This window comes from Triticum urartu, chromosome 1 (assembly GCF_003073215.2).
Source record: "Triticum urartu cultivar G1812 chromosome 1, Tu2.1, whole genome shotgun sequence".
In the NCBI taxonomy this organism is placed as follows: Eukaryota; Viridiplantae; Streptophyta; class Magnoliopsida; order Poales; family Poaceae; genus Triticum; species Triticum urartu.
In genome coordinates, this window is record NC_053022.1 from 6,282,609 (window position 1) to 6,306,583 (window position 23,975).

At 46.1% G+C, this 23,975-nt stretch overlaps 1 protein-coding gene and 2 non-coding genes across 6 annotated transcripts; 1 reads left to right on the plus strand and 2 right to left on the minus strand.

Annotated features, from left to right (window-relative positions):
• Nucleotides 1-212: 212 nt before the first annotated feature.
• Nucleotides 213-7,836, minus strand: LOC125541689 (protein MEI2-like 3). Of its 4 annotated transcripts, none has more exons than XM_048705033.1 (15): nucleotides 7,681-7,836; nucleotides 5,817-5,980; nucleotides 5,626-5,671; nucleotides 4,621-4,872; nucleotides 4,132-4,535; nucleotides 3,882-4,037; nucleotides 3,479-3,595; nucleotides 3,253-3,404; nucleotides 3,088-3,167; nucleotides 2,614-3,003; nucleotides 1,649-2,246; nucleotides 1,482-1,566; nucleotides 1,331-1,399; nucleotides 949-1,128; nucleotides 213-706 (listed from the first exon to the last, which is right to left on the minus strand). In XM_048705033.1, the coding sequence occupies exons 2-15, from the start codon at nucleotides 5,922-5,924 to the stop codon at nucleotides 539-541; spliced, it is 2,805 nt and encodes a 934-aa protein (XP_048560990.1). In that variant the 5' UTR covers nucleotides 5,925-5,980; nucleotides 7,681-7,836; the 3' UTR covers nucleotides 213-538. The 4 variants fall into 4 exon arrangements, with proteins under 4 accessions (XP_048560990.1, XP_048561006.1, XP_048561009.1 ...); XM_048705049.1 differs by having other exon boundaries at nucleotides 5,817-5,984; nucleotides 7,681-7,831; XM_048705052.1 differs by having other exon boundaries at nucleotides 7,685-7,818.
• Nucleotides 7,837-21,896: 14,060 nt separating this feature from the next.
• Nucleotides 21,897-21,967, plus strand: TRNAG-GCC. The gene has a single exon. It is a non-coding gene; the product is annotated as a tRNA-Gly (tRNA).
• A 451-nt stretch (nucleotides 21,968-22,418) lies between these two features.
• On the minus strand, nucleotides 22,419-22,492 carry TRNAM-CAU. Its single transcript has one exon. It is a non-coding gene; the product is annotated as a tRNA-Met (tRNA).
• Nucleotides 22,493-23,975: the final 1,483 nt, after the last annotated feature.

The window sequence follows — 23,975 nt, forward strand, 5'->3', positions numbered from 1 at the left end:
AACTACTCCCTCCATTCCAAAATATTTGAAGTTTTAGGTTTGTCTTAACTCAAGCATCTTCACTTGAAGATGTTTGAATTGGTACAAATATAGAACTTCAAATGTTTTGGGGCAGCTAGGGTTGCAACAGTGTTCATGTTACGCCATCACAATGTCATGATCAGTAGAAGCATTTAGACACTCACACAGAGCAAAATAGCAAGATCAGAAGATAATCCGAGCAAAATTAACCGAGTTTAAATTAAAAACATTCAAGTCAAATTAGCATTCAACACCCCTCCAACTCAACTGTACAAGTTTCCAACCCTCAGAACACACACCCAAAACACACATCACCTCTTGCGCATTTCGCCATCCCTCCTTGCACCCGTCCGAACTCTAGTTCGTCGGCGGGGCAAACACGAGGGCACCCTTGCGCAACTTACTTACGGCGAATCGCCAGCAGACCGTTTGAACTCGCTACATACCCCAGCCTTGCCGGGGAGAAAAATAAATAGCAAAACTGGGGATAATTTATTGCAGCTTCTTCGTCCACCAGTTAGTGAGCGAAGATCGAGTCATCGCCCTCGGCCGCGTTAGCCCTGCGGCTAGAGTTCTCCTGGTTAGGCGAGGTCGACAGGCTCGCGTCTCCTCTGGTGTCCGCACTGTGGAGCGGCCTGTTCCTCCCGGACCTAGGCCGGATGTTGTTCCCCACAGGGAAAGGTTCCTGGCCAAAAAAAAAAGCATGAATAAACCTCCATGTCAACCACTTTGCATCATCGGATGATATTGTTAGCATGGCACATATGCAAGTGTTTAACTGACTTCTGTGATGTATCACACACATAAACAGATCTATGAAATTGGACAGACTCGATGAGTTTGCGACTCGAAAACCAGTATGGTCTCTACTAGCTAATCCAACCTGGTCTACAGAAGTGAAACCGAGAGTTTGATATAAACTCGTACCTGCTCCCCTGCGTTCGGGCCATCCTTGTGGAAGAGTATAGGGCGGCACCATTTGTCTTCATTCATCAGGCTAGAATTCCGAAAATGAGAAACCAATTCATTCCTGCCCTGGATTCTAGCATATGCGAGTGTTGCCACCTTCTCGCTATTGAATTTTTCCCATCTCTTGCCATTAAATGTCTGCAGAAAATTGTGCCTCCAGTTAGTTGCCAAGCGAAATTAACAAATGCATACCAAGCAAAACACAATGTAATATTTTAAGAATCTTGTTAAAATCTACAAGATGTCAAGTTTTTCTCTTCAAATGTATACTGAATTGGTAAACAGGATATAGCTCTTACAAGTTGCTATCAGCTAGTAAGGTCAGGGTGTACATATATACCTTGTAAAAGGGAATTATGTGCTGCGGATCGGTCATGTTGATGAAAGCATAGCCCACGTTGCATTTGTTCTGAGGAAAGCATAGATTGCAGCGTCAGTACCTAGAAATTCTGCTGCAAGTTCCAACCTTCACACTAGGACAAAGAACTTACCTTGAAGTCAATCGGAAGGTAGACGAAATCATAGGTTCCACGGTGATTCTCATCAATGACGCCCAGAAGCAGTTTACAGTTGTACCTGTTGAGCACATCAAGTGTGAGTCCACAGAAGGGCACCTCATTAATGTGAAAGAAGAAGCCTGAAAGCAGTGCAAACGTACTTGTTAGGAATGTTTTTGATCATCAGCGTGGTGCGTGGGTCTTCACCCTTTGCTATGCGTTCGATGTCAAGCTCAAATAGCCTTTTGTTTTCTGGCTGGACAGCGTTTCCATCATGTCTGCGGTTCCTCATCCGATCATTTGTAGCATCATAGGAAGCGGAAACCTGAACCATAGGGTTCCTTCGGTTCATTGCATTGCACATTTGTTGCAGCGACGGGAATCCAGTGCCAACTGGAGAGAACATGGTCTCCCTGTAACTTCCCCTGGCAGGTGCGAAGACAGGGACATCTGATGGATACATTTGAGGGCTACCAGGAAACCCTACACTCCCGAGAGACCCTGGATGAACAGAGCGCGCGTTTCTGAAACTGCCTCCATTGTTTGGAGCTGAACCCATGTGGTGTTGATCCATAGGATAAGCGCCATTATTCAGTGTGTGAGGCGGCACAACACCAGGATAACCATGCATGTGCCCTGGGTGCTGCACATTCGACCACAGCATTGGAGAGGAGGGACTTTGAGGAAAAGCATTTGAGTTATTCCAACTGTAGTGGTGTCCATTGAGGGGGAAACTTCCAACTCCGGCAGGACCAAATGCTGCAGAAGGAATTGTTTTATGTTGATAAAGTTTCAAAAAGAAAGGAACAATCTCCATGAAGTATATAACATTTGCTACATGCTTCAACATATTTCTATCATGGTACTGAGCATTCCAACAGTACTGATGTGTTAACTGAAATTGTCCTAGTTGTCAGAGATAGTTGTATTGTAGGACTCTCCTATTTATTTCTTTTTTGTACATGCACATATATTGGTCTAGAAGTCTATGGAATAGATCTAGTTATTATTCCTTACACTAGTAACAAAATTATAGCAAGCAGCGATTTTACAAATCCATGCTGAACAGGTAAAAATAAAGGCTTACAGGAGACAATGAAAAACAGTCCAAGCCGAGGAGTTTTACCTTCATTATTTTGATCAAAGGAATGACCATGAAGGCTACCAGAACCCACTTTCTGGAGATGACTGTAATCCACTCCATCTACTCTGAAGCCAGCACTCCTGCCACTTGATGTCATGGACTTGGAGATATTACAAATACCGTTTTGACTCTCCGGCAGCGAGTGTGGGTGGAACATCTGCATTCCATGCCCAAAGTTTCCTTGACCAAGCGATCCGCCAAGTTCACTAATAGCAGCTTGATTGTTGTACTGGCGTGTAGGTTCAATTCTGATAGGCGACGACAGCTTCTGAGGGCCACTTGAAGCGATGCCATGGGGTGATCTATCCAATTGCGGACTAACTGGAGAAAATATATTATGTAGAGTGCTGTTCTCATGACTTTTTGGGCCTCCTGTTTGACACGTCCAAGGTTGCAAAATGTTTTAGACAAAATGAAATGTAGAATCTGATGAACACGTTCAGTCATATATCATACCAATGATCCCAGGTGGAGAGTTTCTTGGCTGGCGAGGGGAACCATCAAGCTTCCACTCTCTCGGATACTGTTGCCTCAAGCTGTTAGGAATAGAGACAGAAAATTAGATCCCCACACTATATCAATCCCGTATGAATAAAGGCAGCAGTATACAGCACAAATTACCCAAAAATTGTCCCTCCAGGATTGCTAACTTCAGCCTTGATTTTTGGGCCTGAGATAGCACCCTTACTAAGGTCATACAGTGCTGCTTCTGCTGCTCTGACATCGTAGAACTCTACGAGTTTCTTATTGCAGCTTGTAGAAGCCCTGCAAATCTATAACCAACAAAAAGGGTCATTACAGGTTGGGGTTCCTAATTTTACAAAGCAAAGTTTGAAAGTACCATTACCTCCTTCACATCACCATAAACAGTAAGTGCTTGTAGAAGATCATCATTGGAAACAGAAGGATCGATGTTAGACACCACCAAAATTCCCTTGCTGATATCCTTATCTGAAGCAGTTCCCTACAGAAGTAGCAGATCATAACAGCATCAAAACATTTGTATAGATGTCCAGTGCAATGCTCATGTAACCTTCAGTACAAGGCATGACATTAAATATATTCTTGCATCCTAGCAGGCTAATTTTTACAGATTAAATGAGGGACACACACGGACATTCCACATGATTTTGAGGCAAGTTTGTTTGAGAAAACAGCATTGCATAACCAGCACGTAAAATCAAAAGGCGGAAATTGATATTAGAGAACACGTGATATGTCTACTAGAAAATAACTGATAGTATGTTTACCTTAGGAATGCAAAATTGTACATCAAGCTTCACCAGCCCCAGAGGCTTGCCATGGAGTGCTCTCATTGCGTTTTGGGCAGCTCGTATGTCATAGTAAGACACTGTTACATACCCATGCTCCTTGCAGGTGTAAAGCTTATGTACGTCCCCATATTGCTGTAGTGAAGATATAATATGAGTTCAAAAGGGTAGCGCTTAACAAAGTAAACGAACTTTCAAGAAGTATAATAAGGAAAAAAGAGTTGAAAACCTGAAATAGAACTCTTAGATCAGAATCAAGAATGTTGGTGTTAATGTTTGTGACAAAAAGAGTTCTGGAAGGACATTTGTTGATGTGGTGCTCCCCAGGAAAATGGCATTTTGAGGATCCTTCCAGATTTCTTGCACCTTTAATGGAAATGGAATCATCATTCTCAAGCTCCAACCCTCCGCCAGTGCCAAATATATCTTCATCGGCATCATCCTGGTTGATAGACAGGCCAGAGAGTTCAAAGCCATCGATAACGCCCGATATCAAATCATCATCGGTTGGTAGAAGATCTCCAATAGTTTGAGCTTCAACTTCCTTCATGGACCCTAGAGCTTCATCTCCCTCGCAGATGAAGCTAAGTGTATCAGCAGACTGGCCACAAACACCAGCGGCCATTATTCTCGCTGCAAGAACGTAAGCCAAAATGATCATCAGGGTAAAGAAGAAACGGTGCAAAAAGAAGTAATAGCTGAGCGCAAAGAAACTCACAGTTGCCACTGGCTGTTTCAGCAATACCCGCCTCTCTAGCAGACAAGCCAAATCTAGATCCAGGGGTCGTGAGCATATCACCCCAGGATACCGACGGCGAACTTGAAGCATTTCCTTGCCCCATCGCTTTACTGACGCGAAGGGCATCTAGGCCCTTGAAGACTTGGCCTCCTGTCTGTTCCAGACCGCCTTCAGGATTCGCCCCCATCGGATGGATCTTCTCAAGTGGAGAAGCAAAAGCTGGCTTGCTCCCTGCCATTAATGGAAACTGTCAGTTCATGAAGGGCCATCCAATCTATCACCGTACTGCAAAGCTTGGAAAGCATGTGTTAAATGACAAGTTGATCATGGCATTTAATTGCTAACCGTGTTTAGTTAACCTCCCAACTAATTCCTACCAAACTGTCTTCAGCCAACATCCCATAACCATTCCCAGTGTAAGAAAACGCCCCCACTCATTCCCTGCCGAATTGCACCGCACCACTGATATCTGTACCTACCAAACCGAAATGCTACTAAAATCGGATGCCTATATTATTAGGTAACATATAACTGATCCAGGTGGGATTTCCTTGGCAAAGGAAAAAAGAACTGAACCGAATCGATGCAACAGCCTAATTTCTGGTTTCAGCCAGTTGGTTGGATCAGCTACAAAGAACTGGCTGGAAATGACCGGAATAAATGCCAGCCAGAAAATCTCCCCGAAAAACATGAAACACAAGTTTCAAACTGCCCCCCAAGGTACGAGCTGGATAAGGCAGGCAAGTTAGGTATGCATCCCTATCTTTTTTCAGTGGAATTTTATTGGAGCATCAATAATTCCAGCACTGTACCAACTACCAACACCGAGCAAGCACGAAGGAGAACCAGGACATTTTATTTAGGCCGCGGCATGAATTGAGAAGAGGACACCCAACTGAACACCTCCAACCATGCAAGAAGCAACAGCCACAAAACAATGATCACGGAATTTAAAAAAAGAAAGCATGGTGCACACACACGCACCTCTCTGATCAACCATTGACTCCGATTTCCAGAATCCAACCTGCCTCTGCATTATCAAAGCATATATATATATTTGTAAGAAAACGAATCATGTGGGGCGCAACCGCTACTACTATTCCGCATTATTTGCCAACAGAAACCAAACCAAGGCTCTATCTCTATCTCTTTTTATCTTCTTCTTTCTTGCTAACCTCTGTGGGGACAAGATCTTCGGAGAAGAACGACGACGAGGAGTCTGGCGGTGGGCCGCCGAACGAGGACAGGTGTCCCCTGTCAATCACTCCGGAAGCTATCACCATGGTGTCACCTTCTTTCTTCTTTCCTTGTCTCTTCACCTCCTCAGCCCCTCAACTGCCTGCCTGGCCAGGAATCAATTAGTGGACAACAAGGCGAACGAAAGATACAAGCAGAGAATGCTGTACAGATAGATAGAAGCAACTGCCTTGCTGTTCCGGGACGTCGCTGCCCGGAACAGAAAAGCCCTACTGCCCCAGCAACCGCACGCATGCATGCATGCCGCCTAAATTTGATGAGATGGGCAAACACAATGCACTAACAATGATAAAAAGAAAATCCGATTAAAATTCACTGTTAGTCTCATCTCATCACCCTAATTTAAGGTGAAAAAACTCCTGATTTTAAGGGTGAACAGAATGCTAATTTTAGATGCCGTGTGACCTAGAATTTTTGCAACAGAAAAACAGACGGAAGATTCTAATCTCACAGATGGAAAGGGTGTCGAGGCAAAAGGGGGAGAGACGGAGGAAGGGAGGGGTGGAACCCAACCGCCCCCCTCAAGAAATGGAAACCTACTGCCGTTTCTGGACGGAATCCGGGGAGAAAAAGGTGGGAATGGCGCGGTGGGGAAGAAGAAGAAGGAGACGACGACCAAAAAGGTCAGCAGGGGAGGCGGTGGCCGGAAAAATCTAAAGCTGTTCCTTGCGGAACAATAATAATAATACTACTAGTATAAAATAGAAAAGCTGGGTACTTTCTAGGGCTTTCAGGGGGTAGAAACAAGATAAGGACGCCATTTGTTTTTATTTATTATCTCCCTAATAATCAATCAATCTATCCATCTTCTTGTTCGAACTGACGGACCTATTTTATTACTCAACCAGTAGTACAACGGCAGCAGCAGCAAGAGTAAATTATTGGGAAGTATCCTGGGATTAAGTAAGCGGTGTTGCGCGAGTCCATGAGTAGTACAACTGTAAATCGGACAAAAAGATCCCCAAATTGTAGAACGGAATACTAGCCCATATCTACGCCCATGGTCAGAGCCGGAGGGTAAAATATTGGCGGAAACCGCAGATCGAAGTGGTTAAGGGGGAGAGAAAACCAAGAAGGAAGTGCGACCAAGAAGACGAACAAATCGAAATCCATTTGCTCGCCCCAGAGTGAAATTGGAAGAGGGGGGATGGAGCGGAGCCACATTTGGAAGGAAATCGAAGCGAAAGCGACGGATTGGGGAGGGGGAGGGGGAGAAAGAAATCGACTCACCACCAAGAAGAAGAAGAAGAAGAAGCAGGGGAAGCCGGAAGTAGAGCAGGATTGATGGATGGGATTGTTGGAGTGCTAATGCGGGAGCGGGAGCAGGAGCAGCTTAATTTGTAGCAGTACTGGGGGGATGCTGGGCCATGAACCGGCTTGAAATAGGGGGAGATGGGGAGTAAGCGGCAGGGGAGGCGGGATAAGCAGAGCAGCCGTGCCGGTTGCTTCTCCCCCCGCGGAAGGCAACCTTGGCAACCAGGCAGCGTATGGAGGAGGAAGAAGGGGAGGGGGGGAAGCATAAGCTGCGCAGCAAGGCAAAGCCAGCGCCGCTGCTTCCGCCTACGCGATTCCAAACTCCCCACACAAAACAAACAAACAGAGAAAGAGAGAAAGAAATCCACATCCCGCACACCATCCTCCTTCCCCCGCACTGCAAGCAACCCGCCGCCCCACGCAAGCAAGCAGGAAACAAACTGCTGCTTATCTTAATCGATAATCTCGGCTTAAAGAGACGGATCACGCGCGAATCGGGGTCCGGGGAGGAGTGCGTGCGGCGCTCACCTACGCCACCGATCCGTCCTCGCTCCCCGCCATGCGCCGCCCGCCGGAGTCGGGGAGGAAGACGCTCTCTTTTCGCTCTCTCTCTACACTGTCTCTCTCCTCTGCTTTCTGTTCCTCGGGTGTCTTTATTGGAGAGAGAAGAGATTGATTGCGCGCTCCCCTCCCCCGAAAAGGGCACGCAAACATACAAAAGACCGCAACTTTGGGGCGGACGGCTGCGGGTGCGCGTAGCGGTTTCAGTTTCGTCTCAACAAACCCATTTCTTTATTTTATTTTGGCCATTAAATGAACAAAGCCTCCCCTGTGGATATATCCTTGGTACTTGTGGGGGGTACCAGCCGATGTTTATGTCCAACTCAAGGGGGCACACAATAATTGCGAAATGACTTGGCAAAAATAATTCTGCTTCCAAAAATTTAAAATGCGAGTTTTGATTATGATCATGTTGCCAAGGCTTGGTCAACACGGAGCTAAACTTAAGCGCATATGGATCGGTATAGATGACGGATGCCTTGTAATTTCGCGCTTTGTCGGTCCAGCTTGCGCGGAGTAACGCCGTATCGGGCGGGCTGGATACGTGCACGCCATGTGTCCCCCTAAACCGTGTCGATCCCGCACCCCGCCCCCCTTCCTTATCCTTTTGGTTCGACATCGGTTCCGAGCACGAAACGACAATTAAAAGTGATTTGGTGGTCAAAGCCAACCATGTTAGGGGAAGAGTGGGTCATATGTTGTCGACACCTAACATCAGTGGCTTGGAACGGGACAAAAGAAAATCCAGAGACGACGCAAGAGGGGAGAACGGATCGAACAAGAGAACTTGTTGTCTCCAAAGATCGATCTGACGACTAAACACGAGCACGCCACTCATATGTTGATCCACTCATATGGATGGTATTGATCTGACAAATACCTCGTTATTTCGCGCTTTGTTGGTTTAGCTTGCACGGAGTAATGTCATATATGGCAGGTCGGATACGTGCACGCCATGTGTGTCCCACCGACCCCTAAACTGTGTCGATCCCGCACCCCCCTCCTTATCCTTTTGGTTCGACATCGGTTTCGAGCACGAAACGACAATTAAAAGTGATTTGGTGGTCAAAACCAGCCATGTTAGGGGAAGAGTGGGTCATATGTTGTCGACACCTAACATCAGCGGCTTGGAACGGGACAAAAGAAAATCCAGAGACGGCGCAAGAGGGGAGAACGGATCGAACAAGAGAACTTGTTGTCTCCAAAGATCGATCTGACGACTAAACACGAGCACTCCACTCATACGTTGATCCACTCATATGGATGGTATTGATCTGACAAATGCCCCGTTATTTCGCGCTTTGTTGGTTTAGCTTGCACGGAGTAATGTCATATAAGGCAGGCCGGATACGTGCAAGCCATGTGTGTCCCACCGACCCCTAAACCGTGTCGATCCCGCACCCCCCTCCTTATCCTTTTGGTTCGATATCGGTTCCGAGCACGAAACGACAATTAAAACTGCTTTGGTGGTCCAAACCAGCCGTGTTAGGGGAAGAGTGGGGCATATGTTGTCGACACCTAACATCAGCGGCTTGGAACGGGACAAAAGAAAATCCAGAGACGACGCAAGAGGGGAGAACGGATCGGACAAGAGAACTTGTTGTCTCCAATGATCGATCTGATGACTAAATACGAGCACGCCACTCATACGTTGATCCACTCATATGGATGGTATTGATCTGACAAATGCCCGATTATTTCTCGCTTTGTTGGTTTAGCTTGCACGGAGTAATGCCATATAAGGCAGGCCGGATACGTGCATGCCATGTGTGTCCCACCGACCCCTAAACCGTGTCGATCCCGCACCCCCTCCTTATCCTTTTGGTTCAACATCGGTACCGAGCATGAAACGACAATTAAATGTGGTTTGGTGGTCAAAACCAGCTGTGTTAGGGGAAGAGTGGGTCATCTGTCGTCGACACCTAACATCAGCGGCCTGGAACACGACAAAAGAAAATCCAGAGACGACGCAAGAGGGGAGAACAGAACGGACAATAGAACTTCTTGTCTCCAAGGATCGATCTGGCGACTGAATAGGAGGACGCCACTCATACGCTAATCCACTCATATGGATGGTATAGATGACAAATGGCCTGTTATTTCACGCTTTGTCAGTTCAGCTTGCATGGAGTAACATCGTATCAGGCAGGCCAGATACATGCATGCCATGTGTGCCCCCACCTAAACCGTGTCGATCCCGCACCCCCTCCTTATCCTTTTGGTTCGACATCGGTTCCTGATTCGTCTCCAACGTATCTATAATTTTTGATTGCTCCATGCTATATTATCTACTGTTTTGGACATTATTGGGCTTTATTATCCACTTTTATATTATTTTCGGGACTAACCTATTAACCGGAGACCCAGCCCAGAATTGATGTTTTTTGCCTGTTTTAGGGTTTTGAAGAAATGGAATATCAAACGGAGTCCAAATGGAATGAAACCTTTGGGAACGTGATTTTCTCAACAAATAAGACCCTGGAGAGTTGGACCCTACGCCAAGGCACGTAACAGGAGGCCACGAGGTAGGAGGCGCGCCCTACCCTACCAGGCACGCCCCCACCCTCGTGGGCCCCCTGTTGCTCCACCGACGTACTTCTTCCTCGTATATATATCCACGTACCCCCTAACAATCAGAACAGGAGCCAAAACCCTAATTCCACCGCCGTAACTTTCTGTATCCACGAGATCCCATCTTGGGGCCTGTTCCGGAGCTCCGCCGGAGGGGGCATCGATCATGGAGGGCTTCTACATCAACACCATAGCCCTTCCGATGAAGTGTGAGTAGTTTACCTCAGACCTACGCGTCCATAGTTAGTAGATAGATGGCTTCTTCTCTCTTTTTGGATCTCAATACAATGTTCTCCCCCTCTCTTGTGGAGATCTATTTGATGTAATCTTCTTTTTGCGGTGTGTTTGTTGAGACCGATGAATTATGGGTTTATGATCAAGTCTATCTATGAATAATATTTGAATCTTCTCTGAATTCTTTTATGTATGATTGGTTATCTTTGCAAGTCTCTTCGAATTATCAGTTTGGTTTGGCCTACTAGATTGATCTTTCTTGCAATGGGAGAAGTGCTTAGCTTTGGGTTCAATCTTGCGGTGTCCTTTCCCAGTGACAGTAAGGGCAGCAAGGCACGTATTGTATTGTTGCCATCGAGGATAACAGGATGGGGTTTTCTTCATATTGCATGAGTCTATCCCTCTACATCATGTCATCTTGCTTAAGGCGTTACTCTGTTTTTAACTTAATACTCCAGATGCATGCTGGATAGCGGTCGATGAGTGGAGTAATAGTAGTAGATGCAGACAGGAGTCGGTCTATTTGTCTCAGACGTGATGCCTATATACATGATCATGCCTAGATTTTCTCATAATTATGCTCAATTCTGTCAATTGCTCAACAGTAATTTGTTCACCCACCGTAGAATACTTATGCTCTCGAGAGAAGCCACTAGTGAAACCTATGGCCCCGGGGTCTATCTTTATCATATTGTTCTCCTACTACTTTGCTATTTACTTTGCCTTTATTTTACTTTGCATCTTTATCATAAAAATACCAAAAATATTATCTTATCATATCTATCAGATCTCACTCTCGTAAGTTGCCTTATAGGGATTGACAACCCCTATGAAAGATCGTGGATGTCGCCTAGAGGGGGGGTGAATAGGCGTTTTAAAATAATTACGGCTTAGGCTTGAACAAATGCGGAATAAACCTAGCGGTTAATTTGCCAAGCACAAAACCTAAAACAACTAGGCTCACCTATGTGCACCAACAACTTATGCTAAGCAAGATAAGCAACTATGAGATAGAAAGATATATGACAAAGAACAATATGGCTATCACAAAGTAAAGTGCATAAGTAAAGGGCTCGGGTAAGAGATAACCGAGGCACGCGGAGACGACGATGTATCCCGAAGTTCACACCCTTGCGGATGCTAATCTCCGTTTGGAGCGGTGTGAAGGCACAATGCTCCTCAAGAAGCCACTAGGGCCACCGTAATCTCCTCACGCCCTCGCACAATGCAAGATGCCGTGATTCCACTAAGGGACCCTTGAGGGCGGTCACCGAACCCGTACAAATGGCAACCCTTGGGGGCGGTCACCGAACCCGTACACTTTGGCAACCCTTGGGGGCGGTCACCGGTACCCGTCAAATTGCTCGGGGCGATCTCCACAACCTAATTGGAGACCCCGATGCTTGCCCGGAGCTTTTCACCACAATGATTGAGCTCCGAACACCACCAACCGTCTAGGGTGCCCAAGCACCCAAGAGGAACAAGCTCAAGGGTACCAAGCACCCAAGAGTAATAAGCTTCCCAACTTGTAACTTCCACGTATCACCGTGGAGAACTCAAACCGATGCACAAATGCAATGGCAAGGGCACACGGAGTGCCCAAGTCCTTCTCTCCCAAATCCCACCAAAGCAACTAATGCTAGGGAGGAAAATGAGAGGAAGAACAAGAAGGAGAACACCAAGAACTTCAAGATCTAGATCCAAGGGGTTCCCCTCACATAGAGGAGAAAGTGATTGGAGGAAATGTGTATCTAGATCTCCTCTCTCTTTTCCCTCAAAAATTAGCAAGAATCCATGGAGGGAGTGAGAGTTAGCAAGCTCAAAGAAGGTCAACAATGGGGGCAAAAACGAGCTCAAAGGATAAGGTTCAATGGGGAAGAAGACCCCCTTTTATAGGAGGGGGAAAATCCATCTGTTAAGTGCTCAGCCCGCACACGAGCGGTACTACCGCTTCACGAGCGGTACTACCGCTCAGGTGGAAGAAACAGGGAAAAGGAGCAACAAAACATGAACCTTGGGGCGGTAGTACCGCAGGAGACAGCGGTACTACCGCTGGGTTAAGCGGTACTACCGCACCCTTTGGCGGTACTGCCACACAGAACGAAGGGTAAAGGGAAAGAGGGAACCGGGCGGTACTACCGCGGAGGAAGGGCGGTACTGCCGCTAAGGAGCGGTACTGCCGCAGCGAGGTACCGCACAATCCGACATAGAAAAAGACCCCTCGAATCGACGCGGTAGGGACCTGGTAAGCCAGTGGTAGTACTACTGCGGAGTCACAGCCGGTACTACCGCTGCGGAGCGGTACTGCCGCTTGTGACCCCTTAGCGGTACTACCGCTGGGTACCACGGTACTACCGCTGGGACCCTGACAAAACCACACTCAAGAAAACAAGAACTGCCATAACTTCTGCATATGAGCTCCGAATTGAGCAGATTCAAGCTTGTTGGAAACAAGACGACGAGTAGCATCAAAACAACGACTGGTTATAGTAAGAAGAGGCAGGGGAGGTATGCCAACAAATAGAGGAGTGAAACCTCCAACCGAGAAGAACCGGCAAAACCTCCAACATCGAAAACATCATAGAAGAAGCATGTGAACTACGTTTTCGATGAACTCGAGCTTGTCATCAAGATGACCATAAGCTCTAAGGCTCTCAAAGAGAACCAAACAAGAACCAAGAAAGATGATGCAAGGATGCAATGGTTTGAGCTCTTAGCGAACGATACGATCAAGCTACTCATCGAGAGCCCCCCTTGATAGTACGACAATCGATCCTATAACCCGGTCTCCCAACTACCATCATGAGACCGGTAAAATAGAAAACCTATCAAGGGCAAACCTTTGCCTTGCACATGGTCCACTTGAGTTAGATGATGACGATCTTGACTCCCTCAAGTTGGACCACCTTTCTTGATTGGGTTGACTCGATGAAGACTAGTTGATTGCTCCCCCATACTCCACTATGGGTGAGCCACTCTTCCGCACATCTTTACAAGTCCATTGTCACCACAAAGGACGGCAAGCTTCAAGCATTTGATCTCTTCGTGATGCTCCACTTGAATTTGCACACCGCAACCTTTCTTGATTGTGTTGACTTGATGAAGACTAATTGATTGCTCCCCCATACTCCACTATGGGTGAGCCACTCTTCCACACATCTTCACAAGTCCATTGTCACCACAAAGGACGGCAAGATTCAAGCATTTGATCTCTTCGTGATGCTCCACTTGAACTTGCACACCGCAACCTAACCCCACAAAGAACCCTCACGAAGACCATGGGTTAGTACACAAAGCGTAATTGACAATGCTTACCATACCATGGGATCACTTGATCCCTCTCGGTACATCTTCTACGCTTTGTGGGTTGGTCAACTTGATTCACTATTTGACTTAGTCTTGATCAACCTCTCACAAGACCAATCTTTAGGTAATTCCTTGAATAGCACCTTGGTCGACACAAACTCTCCTTGAAACTAACACATGTACTCCAAGAAAAGCCTATGGACAAAAACCTTCAAATATAACTCAAGGCAACCATTAGTCCATAGAGATTGTCATCAATTACCAAAACCAAACATGGGGGCACCGCATGTTCTTTCACCCTATTTGCGTTGGTTGCGAGGATTTATTTGTTTTGTGCAGGTATGAGGGACTTGCGCGTAGCCTCCTACTGGATTGATACCTTGGTTCTCAAAAACCGAGGGAAATACTTACGCTACTTTGCTGCATCATCCCTTCCTCTTCGGGAAAAACCAAGACAATGCTCAATAGGTAGCAGTTCTGAGCATGAAACCAATTAAAAGTGGTTTGGTGGTCAAAACTAGCTGTGTTAGGGGAAGAGTGGGTCATCTGTCGTCGACACCTGACATCAGCGGCATGGAACACGACAAAAGAAAATCTAGAGACAACGCAAGAGGGGAGAAGGGAACGGACAAGAGAACTCGTTATCTCAGAGAATCGACCTGGCGACTAAACACGAGCACGCCACTCATACGTTGATCCACTCATATGGATGGTATAGATGGCAAATGCCCGTTTATTTCGCGCTATGTCCGTTCAGCTTGCATGGGGTAACATCGTATCAGGCAAGTTGAATACATGCACGCCATGTGTGTCCCACCCCCTAAACCGTGTCGATCCCGCACCCCTCCTCCTTATCCTTTTGGTTCGACGTCAGTTCCAATCATGAAACGACAATTAAAAGGGCTTTGGTGGTCAAAACCAGTCGTGATAGCGGAAGGGTGGGTCATCTATCGTCGGGGCCTAACATCAGCGGCCTAGGACACAAAACAAGAAAATCCGGAGAAGATGGAAGAGGGGAGAAGGGAACAGACAACAGAACTCGTTTGTCTCCAAGGATCGATCTGATGGCTGGGCACGAGCACGCCACTCATACACTGATCCACTCATATGGATGCTATAGATGACAAATGCCACGTTATTTCGTGCTTTGTCAGTTTTAGCTTGCACGAAGTAACATCGTATCAGGCAGGTTGAATACATGCACGCCATGTGTGTCCCACCCCCTAAACCGTGTCGATCCCGCACCCCTCCTCCTTATCCTTTCAGCTCGACGTCGGTTCCGATCATGAAACGACAATTAAAAGTGTTTTGGTGGTCAAAACCAGCCGTGTTAGGGGAAGAGTGGGTCATTTGTCGTCGACACCTAACATCAGTGGCCTGGTACACGACAAAAGAAAATCCAGACACGACGCAAGAGGGGAGAAGGGAACAGACAAGAGAACTTGTGATCTCCAAGGATCGATCTGAAGACTGGACACAAGCACGCCACTCATACGCTGATCCACTCATATGGATGCTATAGATGACAAATGCCACGTTATTTCGTGCTTTGTCGGATTTAGCTTGCATGGAGTAACATCGTATCAGGAAGGCCGAATACATGCACGCCATGTTTGTCCCACCCCCTAAACTATGTCGATCCCGCACCCCTCCTCCTTATCCTTTCGGCTCGACGTCGGTTCCGATCACGAAACGACAATTAAAAGTGCTTTGGTGGTCAAAACCAGCCGTGTTAAGGGAAGAGTGGGTCATCTATCATCGACACCTAACATCAATGGCCTGGAACACGACAAAAGAAAACCCAGAGACGACGCAAAAGGGGAGAACGGATCAGACAAGAGAACTTGTTGTCTCCAACGATCGATCTGGCGACTGAACACGAGCAGGCCACTCATACGTTGATCCACTCATATGGATGGTATTGCTCCGACAAATGCCCCGTTATTTCATGCTTTGTTGGTTCAGCTTGCATGGAGTAATGCCGTATAAGGCAGGCCGGATACGTGCATGCCATGTGTGTCCCACCGACCCCTAAACCGTGTCGATTCCGCACCCCTCCTCCTTATCCTTTCGGTTCGACGTCGGTTCTGAGCATGAAACGACTATTAAAAGTGGTTTGGTGGTCAAAACCAGTTGTGTTAGGGGAAGAGTGGGTCATCTGTCGTCGACACCTAACATCAGCGGCCTGGAACACGACAAAAGAAAATCCAGAGACGATACAAGAGGGGAGAATGGAACGGACAATAGAACTTCTTGTCTCCAAGGATTGATCTGGCGACTGAATAGGAGCATGCCACTCATACGCTAATCCACTCATATGGATGATATAGATGACAAATGCCCTGTTATTTCACGCTTTGTCGGTTCAGCTTGCATGGAGTAACATCGTATCAGGCAGGCCAGATACATGCACGCTATGTGTGCCCCCACCTAAACCGTGTCGATCCCGCACCCCTCCTCCTTATCCTTTTGGTTCGACGTCGGTTCCGACCACGAAACAACAATTAAAAGTGGTTTGGTGGTCAAAACCAGCCGTGTTAGGGGAAGAGTGGGTCATCTGTTGTCGACACCTAACATCAGCGGCCTGGAACAGGACAAAATAAAATCTAGAGACAACGTAAGAGGGGAGAAGGGAACAGACAAGAGAACTCGTTATCTCCTAGAATCGATCTGGCGATTGAACACGAGCATGCCACTCATACGCTGATCCACTCATATGGATGGTATAGATGACAAATGCCCGTTTATTTCGCGTTGTGTCGGTTCAGCTTGCACGGGGTAACGTCGTATCAGGCAGGGTGAATACATGCACGCCATGTTTGTCCCACCCCCTAAACCGTGTCGATCCCGCACCCCTCCTCCTTATCCTTTCGGTTCGATGTCGGTTCCGATCACGAAACGACAACTAAAAGTGCTTTGGTGGTTAAAACCAGTCGTGGTAGGGGAAGGGTGGGTCATCTGTCGTCGGGGCCTAACATCAGCGGCCTAGGACACGAAACAAGAAAATCCAGAGAAGATGGAAGAGGGGAGAAGGGAACGGACAACATAACTCGTTTGTCTCCAAGGATCGATCTGATGACTGGACACGAGCACGCCACTCATACACTAATCCACTCGTATGGATGCTATAGATGACAAATGCCACGTTATTTCGCGCTTTGCCGGTTTTAGCTTGCATGGAGTAACATCGTATCAGGCAGGCTGAATACATGCACGCCATGTGTGTCCCCCTCGCCTAAACCGTGTCGATCCCGCACCCTTCCTCCTTATCCTTTCGACTCGACGTAGGTTCCGATCACGAAATGACAATTAAAAGTGCTTTGGTGGTCAAAACCAGCCGTGTTAGGGTAAGAGTGGGTCATTTGTCGTCGATACCTAACATCAGTGGCCTGGTACACGACAAAAGAAAATCCAGAGACGACGCAAGAGGGGAGAAGGGAACGGACAAGAGAACTCGTTATCTCCAAGGATCGATCTGAAGACTGGACACAAGCATGTCACTCATACGCTGATCCACTCATATGGATGCTATAGATGACAAATGCCACGTTATTTCGCGCTTTGTCGGTTTTAGCTTGCATAGAGTTACAACGTATCAGGCAGGCCGAATACATGCATGCAATATTTGTCCCACCCCCTAAACCGTGTCGATCCCGCACCACTCCTCCTTATCCTTTCGGCTCGATGTCGGTTCCGATCACGAAACGACAATTAAAAGTGCTTTGGTGGTCAAAACCAGCCATGTTAGGGGAAGAGTGGGTCATCTGTCATCGACACCTAACAGCAGTGGCCTGGAACACGACAAAAGAAAATCCAGAGACGACGCAAGAGGGGAGAACGGAGCGGACAAGAGAACTTGTTGTCTCCGAGGATCGATCTGGCGACTGAACAGGAGCACGCCACTCATACACTAATCCACTCATATGGATGGTATAGATGACAAATGCCCCGTTATTTCGCGCTTTGTTGGTTCAGCTTGCATGGAGTAACGTTGTATCAGGCAGGCCAGATACATGCACGCCATGTGTGCCCCCCCTAAACCGTGTCGATCTTGCACCCCTCCTCCTTATCCTTTCGGTTCGACGTCGATTCTGAGCACGAAACGACAATTAAAAGTGCTTTGGTGGTCAAAACCAGCTGTGTTAGGGGAGGAGTGGGTCATTTGTTGTCGATACCTAACATCAGCAGCTTGGAACGGGACAAAAGAAAATCCAGAGACGACGCAAGAGGGGAGAAGGGAACTGACAAGAGAACTCGTTATCACCAAGGATCGGTCCTGCGACTGAGCACGAGCACTACAGTCATACGATGATCCACTCACATGGATGGTCTAGATGACAAATGCCCCATTATTTCGTGCTGTGTCGGTACAACTTGTACGGAGTAATGTCGTATCAGGCAGGCCAGATACATGCAAGCCATGTGTGTCCCACCCACCCCTAAACCGTGTCGATCCCGGACCCCCCCCCCTTATCCTTTCGGTTCGACGTTGATTGCAAGCATGGAACAACAATTAAAGGTGCTTCGGTGGTCAAAACGGCCTAGAACACAACAAAAGAAAATTCAGAGACAATGCAAGAGGGGAGAACGGAACGGACAAGAGAACTCCTTGTCTCCAAGGATCGATCTGACGACGTAACACGAGCACGCCACTAATACGCTATTCCAGTCATATGGATGGTATAGGATGACAAATGGCCCGTTATTTCGCATTTTGTTGGTTCAGCTTGCACGGAGTAACGCCATCTCAGGTATGCCGGATACGTGCACGCCATGTGTGTCCCACCCTCCTAAACCGTGTTGATCCCGCACCCCTCCTTATCCTTTCTGTTTGACGTCGGTCCCGAGAGCACAAAACGACAATGAAAAGTGCTTTGGTGGTCAAAACCAGTCGTGTTAGGGGAAGATAGAGAGTCATTTGTCGTCGACACCTAACGGCAGCGGCCTGGAACGGGACAAAAGAAAATCCAGAGACGACGCAAGAGGGGAGAACGGAACGAACAAGAGAACTTGTTATCTCCAAGGATCGATCCGACGACTGAACACGAGCACACCACTCATACGTTGATCCACTCATATCGATGGTCTAGATGACAAATGCCCCATTATTTCGCGCTTTGTTGGTTCAGCTTGCACGGAGTAACGCCATATCAGGTAGGTCGGATACGTGCATGCCATGTGTGTCCCACCGACCCCTAAACCGTGTCGATCCCGCACCCCCTCCTTATCCTTTTGGTTCGACATCGGTTCCGAGCACGAAACGACAATTAAAAGTGGTTTGGTGGTCAAAACCAGCCGTGTTAGGGGAAGAGTGGGTCATCTGTCGTCGGCACCTAACATCAGCGGCCTAGGACACGACAAAAGAAAATCTACAGACGATGCAAGAGGGAAGAAGGGAACGGGCAACAGAACTCGTTATCTCCAAGGATTGATCTGACGACAGAACACGAGCACACACTCGTACGCTGGTCCACTCATATGGGTGGTATAGGTGACAAATGCCCCGTTATTTCGCGCTTCATCAGTTTAGCTTGCACAGAGCAATGGCGTATCAGGCAGGCTGAATACGTACATGCCATGTGCCCCTCCCCCCAAAAAACCGTGTCGGCCGCACACCTTCACCTTTTCGTTTTGGTTTGATGTCGGCACAAAGCACCAAACGACAATTAAAAGTACTTGGTGGTCAAAAACTGGCCATGAGAGCGGGAGGAGGGCCATCTGCCGTCGACACCTAACATCATCGACCTAGGAGGCGACACAATAAAATCTAGAGACGGTTCAAGAGGGAAGGAGGGAACGGACAAGGGAACTCATTGTCTCCAAGGAAATCGATCTGGCGACCTTATACGAGCACAACACGCATAGGCTGACCCATGGTGCTTCGCAAACTTTGAGTGAAACTCTACTATTCGTATGGCAAATATTGTGTTCTTTCTCGTTGCATCAGGTCAACCTTTGCAGATTAAGTCCACGATAGATAGTCGGCGATATGCGACCTCTGAATATAAGCACGCCACGCGTCCTCAAAAGTCGTCTGACTCCCCCTTTATCACTTCGGCTTGACGTCACTTCTGATCACCAAAACGACAAGCAACCCTACGCATAAAACCATGCGACGTTTTTTACTTGTATCAATCATCCCTACCCCCCCCCCTCCCCCCCCCCCTCCCCCCCCCCCTCCCCGCCCCCTCCAGTGTCTTTGTTAGATTAGATTAGATTGTACGTAGCACACAAATTGTAGTAGATGTGCAATTTCTTCCAAAATATGCCATGATTTTTCCCTCTCAAGCGTGGAGACCAAGAAATATCCCAATTGTGGACATGATCCGTAACCGAGTGGGGTGCTCCTAGCAGTTCTCTCAGGGGTGGGGCGGTGAGCCTGGAATGACAAAGCTACCCTCGCTGGCTCCAACGAGGCCTTCTTTCGTCACCGTGTAGCTCAATCAGGCAAGGCAGTCAACATTTACCACAGGGCATCTCGCTGACAACCTGACATCATTATTTTTTTGGCTACCACCTCGTCCTATTTCCAATATCTTTTTGGTTGCAATGTAATTCTAGTGTTTTTCAATATAAAACCGTTTTGTCATTCTCTCTGTAATCTTGTACTGCTCCTGCTGTCAACTTGCAGTAGGAAGAGTTAGTTAACGCACTAGTACAATATGTTGCTTTGTTTATAGATGTGATGATTGGTTAATTAATGTCCAAGAAGTCTTTGAGCTTAATCTACCACGTTGATTATCCAAATCGAATAGGATGGAATAAAAATCCTCACGGAATCTCGCTTTCATACTTGTGCTCGTAGCAGTTTCGTGGTACGACCATTTCTCTTTATTTTAACCATTATTATAAAAAGTTGCTCCTTGTGGATATCTTTCTTTGGTACTTGTGGTACTAGCTGATATTTATGTTCGGCACAAGGGGGCAAACAATAATTGGAAAATGGCTAATAGTTGGGAAATGATCTGGTAAAATTATTCTGCTTTTGATCTTAACAATGTAGGGTCAACACCGAGCTAAAGTTTGGTGCACATGGATGACAAATGTCTCGCTATTTTGCGCTTTGTCGGTTCGACTAATGGGAGTAACGCCGTACCGGATGGGAAGTGACTTGGAAAAAAATATTCTGCTTCCAAAATTTTAAAATGAGAGTTTAGATTATGATGATCTTACCGACGCTTGGTGAACACGGAGCTAAACTTAAGTGCATATGGATCGGCATAGATGACAAATACCTTGTTATTTTGCGCTTTGTTGGTTCAGCTTGCGCAGAGTAACGCCGTATCGGGTGGGTTGAATACGAGCACGCCATGCGCCCACCTAAGCCGTATTGATCCTGCACCCCCTCCTTATCCTTTCGACTCGACGCCGGTTCCGATCACGGAACAACAATAAAACGTGCATTGGTGGTCAAAACCAGTCGTAGGTGAAGGGGTCATTTGTCGTCGACATAAAAAGTGGTTTAAGTAATAAATTTGAATTAAAGAGAAGAATCAATGGATTCATGATTAAACCCCTCCTACTTCTTGTATTTTTTTACAATTTTGGTTTAAGTGAGGGATCAAATATGTAGTCAACTTTATTTGATGGTAGCTTGGAGGATTAGAAATATGACTATTGCTTTCCAATTAGCTGTTTTTGCATTAATTGCGACTTCCTCAGTCTTAGTAATTAGTGTACCCCTTGTATTTGCTTCTCATGGTTGGTCAAATAATAAAAATGTTGTATTTTCCGGTACATCATTATGGATTGGACTAGTCTTTCTCGTAGCTATTCTGAATTTTCTCATTTCTTAAATGAAATTTGGTTAATATTTATTAACCCCATAAAAAAGAAATAATAAAGGCCATTTCTTCTAAAAGATTAGAATAGTGAGACGTATTAAAACGCAATTTGCGTTCCGAATTGCTAGCTCTTCTCTTTCAGTATTATGAAATTCCATTTCCATTAGAATATTCATTGACAGATAATAAAAAAGGAAAACTCTAATATAATAGAAAATGAAATGAAACGGTCGACCCAGACATAAAAGGTCGACCCAGGCGGATATACGCTATAAAATATATACCGTAGCGAGCGTAGTTCAATGGTAAAATATCTCCTTGCCAAGGAGAAGATACGGGTTCGATTCCCGCCGCTCGCCCGCTTAATTTATCAAAGTACTATGATAAAAAGTTTAGTCCAGTTAACTGTTTAACTACTTATATTAAATTAAGTATTAATTAGGTGTTAGTCTAGTGCCGTATCCCTTCTATCTTACCCTTCCTTTGCATCCCACTCAAAAAAAGAGGGCGCTCCAGAGGCAGAAATAGAACTCGCCAACAGAGCTCCAAAAATTGGGTATTAACTGAGACAAACAATGGGCAAACTTTTTTTAAAGGGAAGGGAGAGGTAGACTGTCCCTTTCGTTTCATTTTTATTTTCTGCAGGGTAGGGAGAGGCCTTGCGCCTTCTTTTTTTGAAGGCAAGTGACTTCGCAAACTGCTCAATTTTGCCCTCTAGGGCCGGGAACTAATGAATAAAAAAGGGTTGGATACGCCCCTGTACCATACATATCTAGAGAAATAGAATAGTCCTTTTATACAGACTGCTAAGTGCGGAGACGGGAATCGAACCCGTGACCTCAAGGTTATGAGCCTCGTGAGCTACCAAACTGCTCTACTCCGCTCTGACAGAGTACTTTTCTACTAAATTGATTCACTTTTTTTTCTTTGTTTTCAAAACTTTCTCTATATTTTTAGAGAAATTTATGACTTAGTGCGGGATGGATGCATTTTTGGTCTGAACACTAAATGAAGCACGGATAATTAATCTATAACGAATAACTAAAAAAAATCCTAGATGAAAACATAACAGAAAAGTTGGAAAAACTATTTGCTTTGGATCTATTTATACTTTTCGAGTATATTGACATCTAACATCATCAACCTAGAACACGACAAAGGAAAATCTAGAGATGATGCAAGAAGGAATCAGACAAGAGAACTTGATGTCTCCAAGGCAATCGACTGACGGGTGAATGTGAGCACGTCACGCATCAACCGATCCCTGACACTTAGACAACATTAAGTTGAACTCTAGCATTTCGCATTGCATGGCAAATGCTCGTTGCTTTCTGTCAGCGTCAGGTCAACCTCTGCAGACCGTTGAATACAAGCACGCCACACGTTCTCCAAACCCGCTGACTCCTAGCATACCCCTTATCCCTTCGACTGCACGCCACTTTGAATCATCAAACCGACTCTACCCATGTCTTTGTTAGACTAGATTATATCACAGGAATGCGGATGTACAATTCCATGCACAAGAGTGCCATGACTTTTTTCCTTTCATGCTTGGAGGCCAAGAAATATCCCAATTGTGGACATGATGCGTGGCAGAGTGGGGTGCGCGTAGCAGTTCTATCTTGTGTGGGGTGGTGAGCCTGTAAATGACGAAACTACCCTTGCTGGCTCCAAGGAGGCCTCTGTCACCGTGTAGCTCAAGCCGTGAAGGCGGTCAACATTAACTACAAGGCATCTCTTGATGACATCACTATCTTTAGTAGTACCTCCTCGTTCCATTTCTAATATATTTTTGTTTGCAATGATTATTTTCTAGCAGTACTATTATCTTTTCTCTATGAAAAATCGTTTTGTCATTCTCTGGGTAGCTGTAATCTCGTACTTGCTCCTGCTGTCAACCTGCAGTAGGGAATAGAGTTAACGCATTAGTACAATGTTACTTTTGTTTATATATATGATTAGTTAATGGCCAAGATGTCTTTGAGCTCGGTCTACAATGTTGATTACTCAAATCATATAGGAAGGAATATAAATCAACTGGGAAGGAATAAAAATCCTCACGAGATCTCCGCTGCAAATGCGGGTAGAGTACCTGTGCACGTAGCAGTTCCATGGTAGAACCGTTTCTCTTCATTTTATCCATTAAAAAACTACTCCTTGCGGATATCTTTGGTACTAGCGGTACCAACTGATATTTATATTCAACTCAAGGGGGCGGACAATAATTGGAAAATGGCTAATAAGTACTCCCTCCGTTCCTAAATACTTGTCTTTCTAGACATTTCAAATGACTACTATATATGGATATATGTAGACATATTTTAGAGTGTAGATTCACTCATTTTGCTCCGTATGTAGTCACTTGTT